The following is a 21,835-nucleotide window of genomic DNA, read 5'->3' as shown; positions in this document are numbered from 1 at the left end:
AAGCCACCCTTCTCTGTCCTCTCCCGCTTCCAGACGAACCTACCCTATAGCACATGGCTTAATTCAGCCGCTATAATTCAGCCGCTATCACAGGGCATAAATACAAAGCTCATTTACCTGCATTAAATTTCAAGTATATTTGGTATTTATAGACGGAAGTACGTACGCAATTTTAAACAAGCGCAGGCTGTTTTATAAATAATGCTTACGTCCCTTTAGAAAAATGTGCTTACGTGCAAGTTAAAGATGACGTTCAAGTACTTTTTTTATAAATGAGGCCCCAGATGTTTTCAACAGCACAGAATTACAGGAAAGCCCTCTAAACTGCAAAGAAAAGGTTCTGTTCTTAAGGCACATATTATTCTGTTATTAAAAGCACTCCAAGTGATGCTAAGCCTGGTAACAAGTTAATAATTAAAAAAAATTAAGCATGTCCAGATCTGCACCCTTCCGTTCTTTCAAAGACAATAGAGGAAGGAAATTGCTGTCATGTGCAACATAACCCAAAATGTATTTAACATGCTACAGTGTATGTTAGCTTGACCACAACTAGATTGCATACTGTATTCAATAAAGAACACTCTATGTCCAGAACTTTGCAGAGGCTCCTTTGGGAGTACAATGTAAAAGATTGCTTGAAAGCAGTAAAAAAAAAAAAGAGCAAATGCTATCTCTCAGGGGATAAACATGTAAGTGGTGTTCAAAGGCTCTTCATCATCTCAGAGCGAGTTGAGTTGTTGTTGAGTTCTGTACGAGCTGCATGTTTGGAACATGCTTGACATTTAATGAACTGGCAAACTGAGATCGAGAGAGCTCAGAGCCTGCTTTGCGTCACTGTTTGAGCAAAGTCTAGCTCTAATGTTTATACATACTCATTTGAATGAATGAATGAATGAATGAATGAATGAATGGTCTTTATTGTCATTGCTACAGTACAGGTACCAAACAACGAAATTTAGGAGGGGTGGCTCCCCTGGTGTTAGGAAAGAAAAAAAAAACACTTTAAAAAAAACACAAGAAGGGAAGGAGCTGGTTTACATAAATAAAGGCTATGTACACTATCCACTATACTATACTGTACAGATAGACGACTAGGGTTGTCATATTGCACATAGTGTTATTGCACATTTATTTAAAGTGTCGCAGTTTGCAGGCTTGAAATGTACATATTTGTGCCTCAGCACTACACCTGATTTTTTCAGTCCAGCAGCTGCCATCAATCCGTCCAGACTGTCCAGGGCCCAGAACCTAGGTCTTTGCTGTGTTCAGGGCCTGGACGGCCCTGTGGTAGAAGCTGTTCTTCAGTCTGTTTGTCCTTGCGGCCATGGTCCTGAACCGCCTTTTCGAGGGCAGCCGGGTAAAGTGTACGTACCCAGGGTGGGTTGGGTCCCTGGAGATCTTGGAGGCCTTCCTGAGACAGCGTGTGTTGTACAGCTCTTCCAGAGAGGGGAGGGGGGCGCCGGTGATCTTCTGGGCTGTTCTCACGACTCTCTGTAGCGCATTTCTCTCCGCGGTTGTGCAGCTGGAGAACCAGTTGCAGATGCCGTAGGTGAGGATGCTCTCCACTGCGCCGCGGTAGAAGGTCTCCAGTATCTCCTGCTTGCTGTGTTCCTTCCTGAGGACTCTCAGGATGTATAGCCGCTGTTGTGCCTTCTTGATGGTGGCTTTTGTGTTGTCCTTCCAGGTCAGGTCATCCTGCATGTGCACCCCCAGGAATCGGAGGGTTGAGACTCTCTCCACGCTCTCTCCGTCGATGAGCAGGGGCTGGATCTCTGACTTTTTCCTCCTGAAGTCTACGATGATTTCCTGGGTCTTTGACTTGTTCAGCAGCAGGTTGTTAACCTTGCACAGCTTGCTCAGTTGCTCTACCTCATCCCTGTACGCCGCCTCGTCCCCCCCCGAGATGCATCCCACCACGGTGGTGTCGTCTGCAAACTTTACGATGGAGTTGCTGGGGTGGACGGGGGTGAAGTCGTAGGTGTAGAGGTTGTAGAGGATGGGGCTTAGCACGCAGCCCTGGGGGGACCCAGTGCTGAGTCTGAGGGCTGTGGAGGTGTGGGGGCCCACCCGCACCCTCTGGGGGCGGTCGGTCAGGAAGTCCTTGATCCATGCACATATAGAGTGTGATAGACCCAGGTCTAGTAGTTTGGTCACTAGCCTGTCTGGAAGGATGGTGTTGAAGGCGGAGCTGAAGTCCACAAAGAGCAGTCTCGCGTAGCTGTTTCCCCTCTCCAGGTGGGATAGAGTGGCGTGGAGAGTCGTCGCGATGGCGTCCTCTGTGGACCTGTGGGCTCTGTAGGCGAACTGGTATGGATCCAGGTTGGGCGGGAGGCGTGTGAGTATGTGGGCCCGGACTAGTTTCTCGAAGCACTTCATGATGATTGGTGTGAGTGCCACCGGGCGGTAGTCGTTTAGGCAGCTCACCGTGCTTTTCTTCGGGACTGGGATGATAGTTGAGGTTTTCAGGCAGGGTGGGATGGTGGCCTGGGACAGGGACTGGTTGAAGATGTTGGTGAAAACCCCGGCCAGCTGGTCGGCGCAGTCCCTCAGCACCCGTCCCAGGACGCCATCCGGCCCCGAGGCTTTCCTGGGGTCCACCGCCTTCAGCACGCATCTCACTTCATGCTCTGTGAAGGTGAGGCTGCTGAGAGCTGGAGAGAGTGGTGTTTGTGTTGTGGTTACCTCCGTTCGCCCCTCGTCGAACCGGGCATAGAAGGTGTTCAGCTTTCCCGCCAGCAGGGGGTCGTCCTCTGCGGCTGTGAGCCTGTTGGCTCTGAAGTTTATCATGTGCTGAACCCCCTGCCACATCCGCCTGGAGTCGTTGCTCAGGAAGCATTCCTCAATCTTCTCTCTGTGGTCTGCCTTGGCCTCTTTGATGCCACGCTTTAGGTTAGCCCTGGTGGTTCTGTACAGCGGTGTGCTCTTCCCTGCGAAGAAGGCGTTGTCCCTCTCGTTGATCAGTTTTTGGACCTTCCCAGTCATCCATGGCTTCGTGTTGGGGTAGACCCGGACCCGTTTGTCCACGGTGACTGAGTTGGTGCAGTTCACTATGTGGTTCAGAACCGACGACGTGAACTGTTCCAGGTCCTCATGCTCATATTCCTGCCATGGGGTGTCATTTAGGCAGATCTGCAGTGGAGCGGACCCTTCTGGCCAGGTTCTGACAGTCTTAGTGGTGATGGGAGCACTTTTCCCCATGGTAGTGTATGCTGGGATCAGGAGGATTGACACATGGTCAGACATGCCTAGATGAGCTAGCGGTCTAGCCTTGTAAGCACGTTTGATGTTGGTGTATACCTTGTCCAGTGTTTTTTCTCCTCTTGTTGCACATTTAACATGCTGATAGAACTTGGGTAGTACTGCCTTCAGGTCGACATGATTGAAATCTCCTGCTATAATGTGAATTGCCTGTGGATTTGGTTCTCCTTGTCCTCCTACACGGAAACAAAAGGTGGGGGAGCAGAATCCCTTTCACCCACCCTGTCCCCTTTTGTTGTCTAAAGCCTGTTGTAATGAGTGGGTACTCAGCGGTCCTCATCAGGGCTGAATGGGCCTGGATGGCAGACAGCACTGCAGATGTTTTAGCACCCATGCTACAATGGTCACACAATGCTTCAGATGGGTCTCAGTTTGAGTGGGATCACATTTATTCATCATCTCCAGTGTATATCCAGTGTTCTTACAAGCACCTGAAACGCATACTGTAGCATTGTTTTTGTGTTGGGGGAGTAGAGTTCATTGACACTGAGCAGCTGTGTCAATATTCTTGGATCTCTCAAGTTCAAGGGGTCGTCAACCTTGAACCTCCAAAAACTACCAGGTCCTCTGATATCAATAACTAGTTGAGGTGGTGGTGGTGGTTGCAGTGGTTGTAGTGTGGATGAACCACTGTCTGACATCTTCTGCTCTAAAAAACAGCCCTTACAGTGCATGGACATTTTCAAAATAACATAAATAACAACAATAACAGGACAGAACCTTCCAGGATGAGTTTGTAATACTGTTGCTCACAATTGCTCTATATGAAAAGCATTCTTGAAATGTTTGCTTGAATTTATTACCTCCTCCTCCTCATAGATATTATACAAATATGTTTTTTGGGGGGGACCAAGTTTTTATTTTATTTTATATAAAATAAAATTACATACAACAATATGTTCTCATTTGAAATCTATTGCAAATAGTTACAGGAGTATGTAAACCTTCTGGACAACTCAATCACTTCTGCGGATCTGTTTGATAAAGCTCAACTATGCTTTCACTTCAAGAAAATGTCAGGTGGTCTCATTACACTTGATGAGAGTTAATTAGGCAAAAGAGAATGAGTGATTATGAGTATTATATTAACATATGATCAAGGACTAAAGAAGACAAAAATCTAATTTATTAAATCAAATTGATCAAATGCATCTATGTCAAAATGGATAGCACCATTTTGCATAGCCTATGGAGGTTACTGTGCTGTAATACATATGGTAAATTGATTGATTAACTTTCTGAATGTGTCTGTAATTTCAACATGTCTTAAGGGGTTTGACCTCTCAATATAATTGTCGAAGATATTAATTAAAAGAGAACCTCATTTGGTGATTCAACCATTTCTACGATGTGAGGTACTGTAGCTGCAGGGGTTCTCTGGCACTATAGGATTATGTGAAAGAATATTCCTATTCAGTCCTGAGTACTGGTGGAATAGGTGAACTCTAAGTTAAGTCACTAAGAATAGAGCTGTTGAAGAGTGAAGAAGGATGTCCTCTAAAAGTTGAAGATGTACATGAACGGTATAGTCGATGTGAATGCACTGAAAGCTCTCTGTGAGGGTGAATCAATCAATAGAGACTGAATACAAAAAGCCATTATTGCATTATTGTACCCCATTATGCCTGTTCCCTTTTCCCAAATGCCCAGGGATGGATCAGAGTTCAGATGGGAGTGAGTTCTGTGATGAGAGGGACCGAATCCTGCTACTACTGTAAACAGAGAGATTGGGTAGAACTGAGGCTTAGAATTATAGAATATAATACTATACAATAGAACTATATTTCCAGCTATGCATTTGCAAAAACGTGATCCGTCTCAGAGATATATTTTTAAAAAAAGGTGTAATTCTAAAACCAATTTGAAAGCTAGAAATGATGGGGAGCCTTAGTAGTAATGCACATCCTCTTCCCGGTCACTAATGGTTGGGTGAGTTTCAGCCCACAGCTATCAGGTCCAAAGCTCAGAGATGTCAGCGTATCCCTAAATGCTGACTGCTCCACCTGAACCAATGAAATCCCCCTATCAAAACAGTTACAATATCTCACTCACCTTTGACTCATGACCTTGACATTGACACAGAGTAAGTACAGAGAGATGCACATGCACTCGCACACATGAAACACACACTTTTTGATCACATGCTCTCTTTATCAAAGATATAAAAGCCATAGCCTAGCCCTAGCTCATAGAGAAATAACCATGGAGACAGAGTAAAAAGAATAAAAAGCCATCGAGAGACAGAGTAAAAAGCCATCTATTGCGTTGTGCCCTTTTAAACTGTCAGCTGATGATTTAGGACGAGTCTGAGATACAGGTCGCCCTTTTTTAAAGCCAGGTCCCATCACTTTCAGGGGAGAGGGAGGGGAGATAGGGGGAGAAAGGGAGGGAGGAGGATAAGTATAGTGGGAATGCAGGGAAAATAAATCCATATTCCTGCATCTGTATGACCCATCGCTTCGAATTCATTGGCAGTCAAAAGCTAAATGTCACACCTTTCATCCGTCTACCTTCAGCCGTGGACACATAATTGCACAGGAGGAACCTGGAGTGATCGAAGGCAACTTGCAGTACGGATGGGGAGGCCAGGGAGGGGGTGGGGGTGGGGTTGGGGGGGGTGGGGGCAGTGAGGGAAGGCTAGGTTTGGTGACAGCCAGCCACAAGACAAGAAAGCAATAAAACTGATAAATGATGCCAAGCCACTCAGATGCTGGAGTGTACCCGTACCCTCCCCCTCCAGAACCTCCTAAGACACACCTATCCTATCCAGTACTGGCACACGTTCCCTCGAGGGCTCAACACCTCCTATTGAGTACTAGTCTGTTTACAGAGCAACGCTTCCCATCGGATTTTGGATCAATGGGATTATATTTCTTATAAAGCAGGATGGAGGGCTGGGAGAGGTGGAGGAGGTGGGGTATGTCTGTGAGGAAAGGGGCGGAGAGAGAGAGCCTGCAGAGGGGTGGACTGACTGACAGAGGACGCAGAGGCTGAGCATAGGTTTAGGAGGGGTTATCAGAGGGATGGAGGGTGGGGTGTATTGATCGCTTGTCTATCTTACGTTCAGTTGCAAACTGACGACTAGCGTTTATCATTCAATCAATGTGAGAATGACGGAGCCCAGTCTGGGGATATGGAAATGCTCTGCAACATGTTCAATGCTAACCTACATTTGTGCATATCTTCAGATTTTGAATTTGCAACAATGTTTTAGACATTTGCACTAGGTATTAGTGACGATTTGTTAGGTTGAGTAAAAGCCTGGCAACAGACACAGGTGAGGTTAGAGGAGAGCTGAGAAAGATCAATCAGCTGAAAAGGGCAAAAAGGTATAATACTCTTGAGGAAAAGAAACACAGCGGACCACGAATGAGGATTTATTGCAATAGCAAGAGAGAAGGCAAGAGAGAAAAATTAATTAACTGCCCCCAATAAGACAATGCAGCAGCAAAAAAGATTCAACAAAGAGAATAACAGAGAATTGTTTGTATCCTATAGCCCTTTCACATGGGACCTGGAGTAACAATGTTTTCCTCCAGTGGAGTTTCTATTTGACATGTTTGTGTGTGTGTGTGTGTGTGTGTGTGTGTGTGTGTGTGTGTGTGTGTGTGTGTGTGTGTGTACGTGTGTGCGTGTGTGTGCGTGTGTGTGTGTGTGTGTGTGTGTGTGTGTGTGTGTTTCTGTAGTTGTTTGTATATTTAATTAAGCAAAAAAGGTCTGTCCCCAATTGAAAAAGATTAGCCAAAGCTCAAATGGGGGTCGAAAGGAAGGGGATGCTTGCCAAAAATTAGATGGAATATGCTTAGTTGAACTATGCTTGTTGAATATATTTGCATACATTGACAATCAAATGCACAAGCTTCAAAGATTACAGATTCAAAAACTGCCATAGGAAATTAGAAATGTATTTATTGTATCTAGAGTTCTTACAGAATTGAAATATCATTAAGAGGAGAGTTTTGGGTAAACAGCTGTTGTGACTTGTTACTGGATGGGTACAGCAGTTGCAGCTTGAGGAGAGTATGGACCACTGAGCCCATGATATCCAGTTTCATATTGAGCAAGACATGTCATTCTGGCTCATTACTGGCTCCGATTCACCTGAATAGGCCCATTTGAGTGTTTGAGTGTGTTTTAGTTGCTTTGATGTGTGTTGTCAAACTAGTTTCTGACCAGGGTTTCCTCTTCTTGTCCCCTCGACAGTGACACAAATGTATTCACATGGCACACCGTGCTATTGATTTCTATTTGGAGGGGGAATTAATCCGTGCTGAGCACAAATCATCTTTAAACCAGGCATGCATTCACACCCTCACCCCGTGCACCAACGTGTGCGCTTTTTATCGCCTGGTAATTTGAAAAGAGGGATGCACTGGCATGCGCTGTCAAGTTAAAGCCCCTCTCTCTTCAGTCCTCGTCTTCTTGAAAACACACATTGGCTTACACACACACACTCACACACACACACACACACACACACACACACACACACACACACACATACACACACATACACACATACACACATACACACATACTCATATACACACACACAGACTAAATGAGATTAATGTCAAGCACGTTTTCTCCCGCTGATAATTCTAAAATATTTGTTGAGCGTGAATTAAATGCACAGCTAAACATGCACCTGCTCTGCTCTATTTTACTCAGCTGTCCTCTGTCTCTCGCATTTTCGCAAGTGGCACCAAGTGTAATCCTCCTTATGGACGTTTAATATTTACACTTATAGCGTAATCACTTAAACATTCATTTACGGGGCCATATTTGGTTGTTCCTGGCCCCTGACAGCCTATTCATCAAAAAGTGAACGTGCAGAACTTCGACCCCCTGCGGCAATCAATCAGCACACTACTCTCCCCACTATAGTGCCATCACCAGAGATACGCCTCAGGATAAAATTAATCAAACTGTGAAGTGTGCATAATCACCCTCTGCATCCCCCCACTCATTACCCCACGTTTGAGAACCTTTACCTTCGAAGACCATTCCGATGACTTAAAGGATTAATCAAAATCTGTCTTTCACAGGTCCTAAGCATTTGTAAGACCTCTACACAGCCGTGATATGCTATGTTAAAGCTGAATTTGCATCCAATCACCAGATTACGATCCATATTGATTGAACTTTAGTGTTTCTTTGGCACCCCATTGTATTCTATATGTAGGCTTAGGCAAACAGTTCGGCTATGAAGACTACCCATTGAAAGGTTAAATGGAAACTTCACAGATTTTCTTACCTCATATGTATTATCTCTAGCACCCTATCAGTGTCTACATATTTGAAAACTGTGATTTTCTATGTTCTGTAGTCAAAAAGTTAGGAGAAAAAGTCTTACAGAAATTACCCCCTATGACGTCATTGTTTTTTTTAAAATTCAGTGATTTTCAGAAACTGACAAGCAACTATACAAGCACATGCACAAAGACAAGGACTTTCCAGCCAGGGGGGGTTCATTTGTGGCTGTAGTTCTTGAAAATCACTGAAATTACAAGTTGGTAATTAGCTTTTTTTTCTATAGTGCTGGAGACAATGAATATGACTTAAAAATGTATGAATAGTGTACAGGTAGATATGACTTAGATATAAGACTGATGGAGAGTTGGCAGACAGGTTATCTCTAAGCCATCAGTAATATCTGACTGAAAGTATTCAGTCAGAAACCCGCATTCCTGTGACCATTTCAGTTTTCCAGACTGTTATAGCAGCAGTATTCATACAAAAAGGTCAAACTTGGTTGGTTACAGTGAGCTCTGACAGCCCAGAGAGATAGCTATGACTACTATGTAGAATCTGTCTTGGAGCGGGTGTATCAGGGATGGTCGGAGCAGCAAGGTCACAGGCTTGGCAGATCAGCAAGCCAGTGGATAGTGAGTCAGTAGTAGAGCCTATCCCTTCCATGGCTGCTGTCACCTTGCGCTCTCTCTCTCTCTCTCTCTCTCTCTCTCTCTCTCTCTCTCTCTCTCTCTCTCTCTCTCTCTCTCTCTCTCTCTTTCTCTCTCTCTCTCTCTCTCTCTCTCTCCATCTCTCTATGTAGAACATTCTAGAACAACTTGCCATCAGTTGAGCAGAACATGTGAATGTAAACTGTATCAAAGATTGATATAGACTTGTTAAACAAGAAATATTTCTATTTAAGGAATAACACTAATATGCCCTTTCATTGTATTTGTCATATTTTATTTCATATACAAGTCTCTATTAATTAGTCAAACACTGTAGTATAACAACCACTGTGACTACAACTAACTATTCAATATTGACATCTTTAAACACATAATTGCTTCATGATATTGGTCACTGTTATGCCATGGGTGTACACTGTAGTGTAGACAGACACCTACAAAATGATAGTAAAGGCTGCTGTGTGTGATTTTACGTCATAATTATCACTCTAAGGCAAATGCCGTTGACAAGAAGCATATTATGTATCAATTTAACCCATTCAGCCATTATGTATGCATTTTGAATCGTGTGTGCATGTTTAGCACCATTTGGTGAAACTATTTAGTCTGGTGCGTTTTTTTCTTTGTATTGTCAATGACCTGGCAGCATTTAGTCAGTGATAAAATTAATTAATTAATTGATAAAATTGGACTTGCATTTCTCCAAATATGTACAGAACACCTTTCATATGAGTTACCACAACAAACACAGTACAGTATACAGCACGTTATTCAACCCAGCCTCTGAGGAACGTTCAGATGTCTTTTTCTTTTATTGCACAATAATGATTGAGTGTTTTTTCTCTGTTTTCCATGTTCAGTTTATCTCTGTAATTGGGGGTGATTATGCCGTCTGAGCCACAAATGTGTCAGACAATGTGTCGTAATGCATGGCTTTGGTAGGGTGGTACTGTATTGTACGTGTCTTTTGGGAATCTCTCACAGGTTGGCACATGTACAGGTGAAGAAACCACCACTTCCCCAAGCCTGCAGACTTGCAATACTAATTTCTTTGTTCCTCCCTTCCTCGTTGTGTAATGGCATGAAATGTTCAATCATGTCCTAGTACAGCCCAGTCTTAGTCTACGAGTACAGAGTGGGCTTTGTGAGTGTAGCATTTTTAGTAACAGAGGTCTCAGTGGTGCGAACAACACTGATACAGTATGGAGGCTTGTCTGGAGTTATGTTGACTTGTACTTAGTCACACCATGATCAGACTCCAGCAGACTATCAGCTATTGAATAGACATGCACTTCATGTTGCCTCACTGCCCTCTTTCAAACATACATGGTCCTCTGTGGCTCATTTGGTAGAGCATGGTGCTAACAAGACTTTGGGTGGGGGTTTGATTCCCGCTTGGACCATAGCTGGGACTGAAGAATGTATGCACCCACTTAAATGTAAGTCGCTTTGGATAAAAGCGTCAGCTAAATGGCATTATTATACCCCTATTTACTGTGAGTGGGAGAATAAACCTGTTCTTTAAATTTACATTTACAGCATTTAGCTGACGCCTTTATCCAAAGTAACTTACAACAAATACATGTCTAAGTAAGTGAATCGTCTATCCATCAGCCATCATAAGAAAAAGAAAAATCTATGCTACGCAGTCACAATGCTAGAAGAAGGAAGAATAACTTTTTAACTTCTTTATTTATTTCTTATTTATTTATTTATTTGTATTTATTATTTTACAGTGGAGCAACTGTTCTGGGCAAAGTGGAAATATAGCAGGGTGTGGACACACCTGTCTGTGCTGAAACAAGCAAGGGTGTAATCAGCGAAGGAGTGTCTTCACCCCACCTCTCCACTGTCAGAATCTGAGAGAACAGGACTCTACACTGCCTAACGGAACTGGAGTGATCAGAACACAGCAGGTGAACATCTTCATATTTACTTTTTCATTATTACAACTCAATTGTTATGTCTCCGTTAGGAACAATTAGTGTTTAAAGTATATGGAGATCAGAATGATTCTTATGTGTGTTGTGGTTGGTTGACAGTGTACTATCCTTGGTGTGTTTGCAAGCTACTATCAACAGTCTGTAAATACACCTGCACAATGCATGTGCAAATGCATGTCCGCAAGCATCTGACTCTAATCTCTAATCCTGCATATTACGGTTGTATTTAATGTATCTCCTATCATTGGTGCCTGTCCCTTGGCAGGTACTGCAATCATACTCTTTCAGCAGCTTCCAAGATGCCAGAGACAGCCGAGGTTGTATCAGCCACCCTCTCCACCAACAGGAACTGCACCATTGAGATCACCAATGTCAGCGCTTCCTACTGTCTCATCAACCCCAAGTACGTTGGAACACAACACTATCTTATTCTATTAAGCAATAACAATATAGAATTACTTAACATTAGTTAAGTAACATAAGTTGAGCATCCTCAGATTACTATTTTGTCCGTTGTTTCTATTCTCTCTGGGTTGCGCGGCAGACCTTTTCTTGGATGGGTGGTTTCTGTGTGACATGGTTTTACTGCGCATATCCACCGATCTATCATGTAGTGACAGACACTGCCTCATTGCTCATTGCATGCAGGTTCACTCACTGTTGCTTACAAGTCCATAGAAGTCCTCACACAGTCACACTACATCCATCAATGCAGAGTGCCTCGGTACGAAAACACATTTAAAAAGTAGAGACAGTTTGTGTACTTAAGTTATACTAGTATGATTTATTATGGTTTTAAGTTTAATAAATGATGGCAACAAATCTGTAGTGATAATAATGAATTGTATTTGTATAGCGCTTCTATCACATACCCAGAGCACTTCATAGGTCAAGCAAACAAAAACATTGACAGTACAGGTTTACATTTGTTCCAGTATAATGACACCCCCCATCTCTCCCACCCCAGGGTGTACATGTCTAGTGGCTACAGCTTCCACCCTCCCCAGCCCACCGTCCGCACCACCAAGACCGAGGTGTGCTCCTTCACCAAGGATGATGACACGGCTACAGGTGCCGTCGGGGTGCTGACCTACGACCTCTTCCACATGCAGAGCCACGTGTGCTCAGAACGCATGGCCATCATGTTCTCTGTGCCCTTTGACTACCACTTCTACAAGAACTGGCTGGGGGTCGGGGTGTTCGATCAGTCACAGGCCTGTGACAAGCAACTGTACAAGCACATGTACAAAGACAAGGACTTCAGCAAGTTTGCCCGCTCAGAGGGCAGCGGGTCAGGGGTGGAATACAAGGCTGCGCACGTCGACCTGAGGGCCACCATGTCCAATATTGGGAAGTCCATCATTAAGGTGGAACTCTATGATAAAATGGGACATTAGGGTTAAATAAATCTGGTCTCCACCTTAAATTACATCCATCCAGTGCAGATGAAGATTTAATTTCTAAATATATTAATGAATGATTTGCTAACAATGGTACTTTACTGCATGTTACCTAATTGATTAATCTATATCACATTATAGATAGTCCTGTAACATTGTTCACAATCTTCTTTCAATGTATTTTGCTGCACCTGTACTGTACATGCCAAATCAACTGATTTTGTACTCTGTTTTAATAAAACATTCACAAACATACTTGGGCTCATGTGTAAGATTGTGACACTCTTTATTGTTCACTTTATGGCACAATAACACACAAGAACACACACATAAACCCTATATACTACAGAGTCAGTTCCACTTATCGTTGATGATGACCAATAAGAATAAATTATCATACATTTTATTCAGTTTCCCAGATCAGTCGATTATATTGAATAGTAAATAGACTGTAGATCAGTGAGAATGTTTTATACACGCTTCTGTAGATAATAATCCCATTGTGACTGTTTGCTCTCTCTTTCTTGTGACTGTCATCAAGTTATAATTATCTTGGTTCTTGGTCTCTAGTCTTTTGGCAAGGTCCAATGGAACTGCACTCTCGAAGGAATTAAAATGTTTGATTGATTGATTGAGAATGTTTATTTTGGTCCCTTATACAATTCATAATACAGATATTAAAAATGTACACAGTCACAATGCATAACACCAGGACCAAAAAGGTGTAGGCTGAAGCCATGGCTTATTGCGCCTACCCTTGTTACATGTATTTTTATTTTTTATTTTTTTTTGTCTCCAGGGATGCCTGTATTTACTTGTTCAGCTTATGTAGAGTCCCTGTTGCACAACGCCACTGGAACGAAAAATACCCAACTCCTATAAATTACTCAACCATCCAGGCACAAACAATCTATCACGAAAGAATGAGTATACTGCAAAGTGACTACTCCCTCCTTACCTAATGAGTCTGTATGGATATACCACCAGGAGCTCTCTATTGTTCTGCTGTGCCATCTCCAACCCACAGATCAGGGTGTGGGAGCTATTTCCCACAGGAGAAGACAAAACGGTGTTTGTCATCAGGCATGGGCGTTAGATATGACACAGATCTGAATTGATGGGTGTGGTGAACACATCAGGAGCCCAGGGTAGTGGAAATACTCCCTTGTTTTAAGAGAAACACCTTCCAGGTGAGTTTTTACAATACTACACCCTATTATTGAGAATACACACTTCAGAGATCCTCTACAGGTAAGATCACCTGCTCCTGTTCTTGCCAATCAATACTACTGAAATATCACATAAGATAATTCAAGATTAATAGATTATGTTTGTTGGTGAGGGAACTTTGCTGAAGTGTGTTGCTTTTTCTGTGATTATCCTCAACAGAAATCTATACATTTTACATTCCACAATTCCCCCACAACAACACCTTACTGACAATTGATATTGTAGATTTATTGTAGAGTTTACATATGAGACATCCGTTTGTTTTGAATCTACTTCTCTGCAAATGAAAGTGTGGATGATTCTCTCCATGTTTTCCTACTCTGAACTCATTATTGCATGGTACTTAGTGTTTTAATTGAAGAGACACACTCACTAATGAGCCAAGGAGGCTTGTCAAAAACTGCCTTGAAATATTTCTCTCACTCCGAATTTTTTCTCACTTTACACTGGCTGTGAATGGAACCTATGTGTGTGCTTTGTGTGTGTGCTTTGTGTGTGTGCTTTGTGTGTGTGCTTTGTGTGTGTGCTTTGTGTGTGTGTGTGTGTGTGTGTGTGTGTGTGTGTGTGTGTGTGTGTGTGTGCGTGTGTGTGCGTGTGTGCGTGTGTGCATGTATTTGGTATTGTTTTAAGCGTTAAAAGGCAAACAGGCTGGCAGGAGAAAGGATGCGGAAGCTTGAGAAAACAAAAGGAAAGCCAGAGTGCCTCGACTTAAAGAATGTGACAACAAAGAGCAAAAGCTCATCTGAGAACTACCTTGTTTTTCTTAGCATATTTGGAATAAGATGGGAAGTGTTATGGAAAATAATAGCTCATAGCAGTTTGACTCAAAGGACTAACAATGACAGTATCTCTGTTGTAGATTACAACAGGTAAATACTACAACCATTCTAAGATGGCAGAGACAGCTGAGGCCGTAGCAGCCAATGTGAGCAGCAAGAGGAATGTCACCATTGAGATCTCAAACCTCACCAGCAACTACTGTCTAATAAACCCAAAGTAAGCATCGTCTACTCACCAATGAACTTCTAATGTACTGTACAAGATGAAACAAGATGTTGCATACCCAACGTTCTTTAAGTAATGTAAGAATCTGTGTGTGTGTGTGTGTGTGTGTGTGTGTGTGTGTGTGTGTGTGTGTGTCAATAGGGTATTCTTGGAGGGTGGGGATACCTTCAACCCTCCTCAACCCACAATACGCCCCCTGAAGACCGAGGTCTGCACTTTCAGCAAATCCAGTGCCAAGGCAACTGGCAGTGTTGGCGTGCTGACCTATGACGTCTTTGAGAGGACAAGGAACGACCACATTGAGACCGTTGCCCTCATGTTCGCTGTGCCCTGGGACTACAACATTTACAAGAACTGGTTCGCAGTGGGCATCTTTGACAAGGGTCGTAACTGTGATGAGTCACTGTATAAAGAAATGTACTATGAGAAGAACCAGCAAGGTTATGTCAGGGAGGAGGCCAATGGCTCAGGGATCAACTATGTAGGGAACAACCTGGACATCAAGGCCACCATGTCCCCTATGGGGAGGGCCATTATGAAGGTAGAGGTGTGGGACAAGCTCTTCACTCCTATGGGCCAGCAAGCTATGCCTTATTAAGTATGAATACCTCCATGCTGCTACCTCTCTGCTGTACAGTACCTCTGTGGGCCAAAATCAGTCCGTCCACCACCAGATATTACCTTCCTTGCCTAGACTGTGTATATTACAGTCTGCATGCTTGATTTAACCCATGTTTTGTTGATGACGTGTGTCTGAGTCTCTAAGCATTACCTTTCAGTAAATCTGCTTCAGATCAGAGTTTAGTCGGTTTATAAATCCATGCAGCAATTTTCTGTCTTTTCTGTACCAGTCACTGTTCTCCTCGATAGCATCCTCTTTAAACTGACATCTTTAGAAATGTAAATCAAAGAATGACTCATTGAGGACAATGGTGTATATCTTAACAATACATACTGAGGCGCTGTCTGCATATACTTATACTGTAGCAGTATGTCAAATAAATGTGCTTTTTTTTGCAGAAAGCTATTCGTGTCTGAGTCTCTATTGATTGAACCTGAAATTGCACCATGAGACTGTCCTCGAAGAAAAATAATGGAGGCGTTTGATGAATAACAAATAACGATATACTGTATACCGTTGCACATATATACAATATTTAGCATATTCAGTGCTGTATGCATTTCCAGGAATGGATCTTGAGGCATCCCTATAGGATTTGAATAAAGGGGATCAAAGATACAAGTCCCAGTATAACTGCGCAAGAACAGGTCAGACAAACTCAGGACACACCCTTTCCCACCATGACTCCTTGTCCCAGAGCCAAACGGGAATGTGGAATCTTTCCCAAATCATCTGACATGGGTACAATGATGCAACAGACAGCTCTGGTTCAGCAACTGCCATAGTGCTTTCTCATGTATTCAAACAGCACCAGTATGTTTTTCTAAATGTAATAACACAAAATACACAGTCGTCCTCATGGTCCAATGAGTAAACCACAGATACTATATCTAACTACATTCAACCTCCATTGTAACCCTCTGTAGAGAAACTGTGATCTTGCTTTCTGCTGTATGTCATCATACAGAGGGCCTCAAGTAATAATAGTGAGGATTAAAGACAGTCCTTATCCCCCAATCTGTCATTCAAACCACAAACCACAATGGAGAAGCCATTACACTCACTTACACTTCTCTAATTCCTTGGCACTACTTGGCACAAATGTAGGTCTTGACATGGTATCAAACCATCAACAATCCTGCGCCAGCCAACAATGGAACTGACTCATACTCACGTCTTATGTTAATGCTACCGCAACGATTGCTGGCATGCAATCATTTACCTTCAGAAAATAAGGGTTGCCTTGGAGAGAAAGCAGTATAAGCTCCTAATTCACCTCCAAGCGAAAAAGTATTGTGTTTCTTCTAACAGCAATTCCATTTACAATTTTAACTCTGTCCCCCCCCCCCCCCCCTGCTGGATTCATTATGCTTTTGCAGCATTAACTGGTTACTGCCACAAAGGGGTCTTGATCAAAGGTTTCTTGCTGCTGCTGCTGCATTTGCATAAAGTCATACATAATATAGAGGCATAAACTAGCTCTATTTAGGCTCAATCTCAGGGAGCATTGTTGAGTGGTGTATTGAAACAGCGATATGCAGCCTATAAACAGATGGGGACACTGCTCACTAGGAAGGGATTTTTGTTCGTTGCAGCATTGAAAGAGGATAAACTCCCTCACTCCTGTCACACGTTTTCTCTCTTTCAATCCCTCTTGTGTATTCACTCATACACCTGCATAATTAAGCTTGCTTTCATGTATTGTATTGTAGATTTGGGTTTGGATTGTGTGTGTGTGTGTGTGTGTGTGTGTGTGTGTGTGTGTGTGTGTGTGTGTGTGTGTGTGTGTGCGTGTGTGTGTGTGTGTGTGTGCACGTGCACGTGTCTGTGTGAACTGTCAGAGCACAATAAATATGTGTCTTTGTTGCTAAGGATTTTGTGATTGATCACAGAGTGAGGACTTGGACCTTATCAATGATCATTCAGATTGACAAAGCATTCACAGGAGATTATTTTATTTGAAAGAATCAATCCATCTCTACAGAATATTCTCCATGTGTAAAAGTGGTCTCTTAAGCTATGACCTCCTGAACCACTTCTTCTGTGGTGGTGGTGATGGTGGTGATGCCGGAAGCAGTTTCTGCCGACATGGAACTCACCACCTCTCCATCCACCATCTCCTGCATCATGGTGACCACCTTAGTGACACCTGAGAGGCTGGAAGACTGGAGCTGGACGTCTGAAACAGAATAGATAAAGAGACAGAGCGAGACTTTAATATGACAGTAATATGAAAGACTTCAGATGCCAGACAGTTGAGCTGGTGGTGGTCCCAGGCAACTCCCCGTGGCCATCTCAAGGGGGTGGAGAACTGAGCAGGCAGAAACTAGAACCTCAAGGGTATTGTACTCTATACTCTATTTGCACTTCAGCTCTATTTGCACACATCAGATGATGTTCACATCAATGGTGGCAATGTACTTTAGATAATTGTTCTGATATTCATCCAATAAAAGCATGTTGATGTACTGTATTGTGGGTGTGCCCAATAGGGATGAAAGGATGGGGGAAATGTGGTTTGTGTGTCACTGACCTGAGCTCTCAACGACAACAGCAGCGCTATAAAAGAAAAAGGCACAATCATAAATGAACAATACTATATATATGACAACCCAATTCTCTGCTATAACACTTGCTGCTCTCATAATTCATTGCCACTGCTGGGCTGTCCCATCAATATGCTTTCTAAGGCTGACACCTAGAGGCTGCTTAAGTTCATTACACTTCTATAATGTAACTGTTTTAGGGGACTATACAATACATCTGTGCTAAGGCAGCATACCTCTCAAAACTTATGTCAGGTACTTTGTCTAAGAGTGATCATAATATACCACCATGATGAACAGTTTTTGCTATGGGCAACAGTTTTAATTCTTTCAAGTTGTGTATAATATCTAACATTCTATCTTTGGCCTGCACAGCAAATTATAATGCTGCTATGTACATTTCATGAATGCCACCAAAAAATCACCCAAAATCCCTGCATGTCCAAAAGACATATCATCTGAGAGAAAACATTGTTTTACTGAGGGCGAGGGGTCAGAGTTGAAAGGCCACTTACACGGAGTCTCCGCCCTCCAGCAGCCTGCGGTACTCTGCAATCTCCATCTCGAGCCGGGTCTTGATGTCCAGCAGGGCCTTGTACTCCTGGGCGCTGCGCTCCGTGTCGGCTCTGATCTGGGTCAGCTGGCTCTCCAGGCTCGTGACAGACCCTTGCAGGCTCATCAGCATACCCCCATAGCGGCCCTCTACTTCCGCCGCGTTCGCCTCCAGAGATGCCTTCTACAAGGGCATGGCCACAGCCACAGAGGCACAATGTCAGAGCTGAACTGTACTCTGATCTTAATTTCCTTTTTTTCTAGTCTTGGAGCCTTTTTTTTTTTTTCATAGACTGCTCATTCCTTCAAGTGAAAAAGGGTTGAGGTATCACTTGGAATTGTGTCTTTTATGTCACTTGTCATAATACATATCCACTGAATTGAGGCCTCAAGATGGGGAAGATTATATAGGGCATATCTAGAAATCCTTTGAAACTCTTCCTATGTTCTTAGTAACATGATGGTATTGTACTGAAGTAAAGCTTAGCTTCCTAAATTAGAGTGTTGTGTAACCATGGGGCACTATGGTTTAGTGTACCGTACCATTGTGTAGAGAGACTGCAGCTCCAGTTCCAGATCTCTGATGGTGGTCTGGCTGGTTTTCAGCTCCACACTAGTAGTCTGCATGACCTCAGTTTTAGTCTGCACCGTCTGCTGCACTACCTCTGCCTGAGAGGTCCAACACAAACACAACAATCACAAACGTGATGGATGGACTTGTTAGTCTGTCACACTCAGGTGTCTGATATGGAGGCTTGAGTCAGTTGAGATACAGTGATCAATCTGATAAAGACAACACTTTATTATGACTATTGAGTAAGTAAATTATGTTATAATAATAATAATAATAATAATAAATATAATAATACAGTAGACTTATATAGCGCTTTTCTAGACACTCAAAGACGCTTTACAAACTGAAAAGATTGAGTAGTAATAATAACAAATTAATTAAAAATAAATAAAAGAAAGTATAGTGGTCTTATACATTTTTATACTAAATCTAAATCTAAGTGACTGTGTCTTTGTCGGACAATCTACTCTGTATACTGCAATTACACCTAGATGGTGTACCTTGCTCTTGAACCAGGCTTCGGCCTCTCTGTGGTTCCGTGCCACCACGCACTCGTACTGCTCTCTGATCTCAGCGATGGCAGTGTTCAGGTCGACACCTGGGGCTGCGTCCACCTCCACCTGCACCTGACCACTCAGCTGGGCACGGAACGACAATGTCTCCTGGGACAGAACAACAGTAACAACAGCAGCAGCAGCAGCAGTATCAGCACTCCGTTTGACCTCAACAACAATCATGCACACTGTGTCCTACAACATTCCACCCACCTCCTCGTGGTTTTTCTTCAGGTATACCAGCTCCTCCTTCAGACCTTCCAGCTGCATCTCCAGGTCAGTCTTCTCCAGGGTCATCTCCCCCAGCATCCTCTTCAGCCCACCAAGGTCAAACTCCACAGACTGACGCATGCCTAACTCACTCTCATACCTAGAGGGAATAGGGAGAGAATTGACATGCCTGTATGAAAATATTTTGTGGTAAAAGTTTGGACTTGACTCCAGTTTGTCAAATAGACAAAAGACAGGAAGGCCTACTGATAACTAATACAAACACAGTTAATTCTATGGAGTGACATAGCTGTGTGTGTGTTAAACTCACTTGATTCTGAAGTCATCTGCAGCCATTTTGGTGTTATCCACCTGCAGAGCCAACTCTGCCACTACGGTGCTGGCTGCCAGGATCTTTCACACAGAGGTGTCAATTTAGATAGCATTCATCACTGGAGCCACTCATTAGTCTTTCATCAATACCGTAATATGTTTGACATGAAGCCAGTGTTTCTATGCACATGTCACAACAAGTCATGTGTCAATACTCAGTCAAGTACCCAAACCCCCCTGCCCCGCCCCCCCCCATTTAGCCTTTGCACTACTGCTGGTTTGCACACGACTGGTCAATATGATCACTCTTTACCCTTTGCACTACTGCAATACTACCTTTGCACATACCATATTTTTGCTCATTGCACATACCCCTTTGATATAGCCTCTTTTATACATCTGTACATTACATACTGTACATAAGCTACCTTAACTGTACATAGCTCATAACTGAATATACCTCTAAACTACCATACTTGCCATACTGTACCTATCACTATCGTTGTCATGTTTTTATACAATGTTTTTATATCACTTCTGGTTAGATGCTTAACTGCATTTCGTTGTCTGGTACTCTGCAATGACAATAAAGTTGAATCTAATCTAATCTAATCTAGACAAATTACATTTACTGTACTGTAAATATATTGCACTGCATAACCTGCCTGCGCATGGTAAAAGTTGGAAACTGCGAAGACCTTACCTGAGTGCGGAGGTCATCTATGGCCAACTCGTGTGTGCTCAGGTCATAGGTGGTGACAACGGCGCGGCCGACCCCCCACTCCTTGATCTGTAACTCAAGCTTGGCATTGGCCTCCTCCAGGACGCGGACCTTCTCCAGGTAAGTCGACAGGCGGTTGTTAAGGTTCTGCATGGTCTGCTTCTCATTGACTGAGGCGGCAGTGGCGGCTCCATCAGCCCCAGAAAAGGAGAAGGAACCGAAGCCACCACCACCACCACCCCCTCTACCTCCACCTCCACCTCCACCTCCACCTCCACCTCCAGAGCCAAAGCCCAAGCCCCCACCCATGGAGCTGAGTCTGCCGGCGGAGGACGAGGAGATGCCAGAGGATATGCGGATGCCCTTACCCCCTGCACCTCCATACATGCTCCCAGCCCTCAGAGACATGCCCCCAGAACGGGAAGACCCAAAGCCGCCCCCCATGCCCATGGAGGCTCCAGAGCTTAACCCAACGCCCCCACGGCTAGAGAAGCTGCTGGAAAAGGTGGTCATGGTTGCAGAGAGGAAGAAGCCTGGTTTCTCGTAGGAGGTACAACACAAGCGAGGTGCAGTTGTGATCACCTCTGAGACCCATATATATATACCTCAGTCTTATTGGGTGTGGCATGTAGAATTGAAGAGGTAACATGCTTTATTAATGGACATGTGGAATGTGCTGACTGGGGTCTATGTGCTGACAATGCCTACGGCCATTGTTGTATTTTTTCACACACATGCACACACTGAGACACGCTGCACACACACACACGCACATGCACACACTAGACACGCATGCACACAGACACACGCACATGCACACACACACACACACACACATTCATGCCCAGACGTGCACACAAGCATCATATGGTCACATTTGTGCATGATGATTCCATTATGTAATACAGTACGTGATCAATTCATATGCAGCAAAATTTCATGATTATGAGCATACAGAGCAAT

The 21,835-nt window shown here is 43.5% G+C and overlaps 3 protein-coding genes across 3 annotated transcripts; 2 read left to right on the top strand and 1 right to left on the bottom strand.

Moving 5' to 3' along the window:
* Positions 1-11,424: 11,424 nt before the first annotated feature.
* Positions 11,425-12,522, top strand: LOC308151630 (uncharacterized protein; the record flags this gene model as incomplete). Its single annotated transcript, XM_080524532.1, has 2 exons — positions 11,425-11,528; positions 12,093-12,522. The coding sequence occupies 2 exons, from the start codon at positions 11,425-11,427 to the stop codon at positions 12,520-12,522; spliced, it is 534 nt and encodes a 177-aa protein (XP_080380658.1).
* Positions 12,523-14,647: 2,125 nt separating this feature from the next.
* apnl (actinoporin-like protein) lies at positions 14,648-15,358 on the top strand (the record flags this gene model as incomplete). The annotated part of the gene is made up of 2 exons (XM_080523345.1): positions 14,648-14,751; positions 14,902-15,358. The coding sequence occupies 2 exons, from the start codon at positions 14,648-14,650 to the stop codon at positions 15,356-15,358; spliced, it is 561 nt and encodes a 186-aa protein (XP_080379471.1).
* Positions 15,359-17,394: 2,036 nt separating this feature from the next.
* Positions 17,395-21,385, bottom strand: LOC308150525 (keratin, type I cytoskeletal 19-like; the record flags this gene model as incomplete). Its single annotated transcript, XM_080523344.1, has 9 exons — positions 17,395-17,561; positions 17,916-17,941; positions 18,444-18,664; positions 19,024-19,149; positions 19,555-19,716; positions 19,822-19,978; positions 20,150-20,232; positions 20,855-21,042; positions 21,151-21,385. The coding sequence occupies 9 exons, from the start codon at positions 21,383-21,385 to the stop codon at positions 17,395-17,397; spliced, it is 1,365 nt and encodes a 454-aa protein (XP_080379470.1).
* Between the last annotated feature and the right edge of the window lie 450 nt (positions 21,386-21,835).

This window comes from Nansenia antarctica (genome assembly GCF_963989245.1).
Source record: "Nansenia antarctica genome assembly, chromosome: 2".
Taxonomy (NCBI): Eukaryota; Metazoa; Chordata; class Actinopteri; order Argentiniformes; family Microstomatidae; genus Nansenia; species Nansenia antarctica.
Note: the sequence above shows the minus strand (reverse complement) of the source record. Positions and strands in the feature narration are given on the sequence as shown.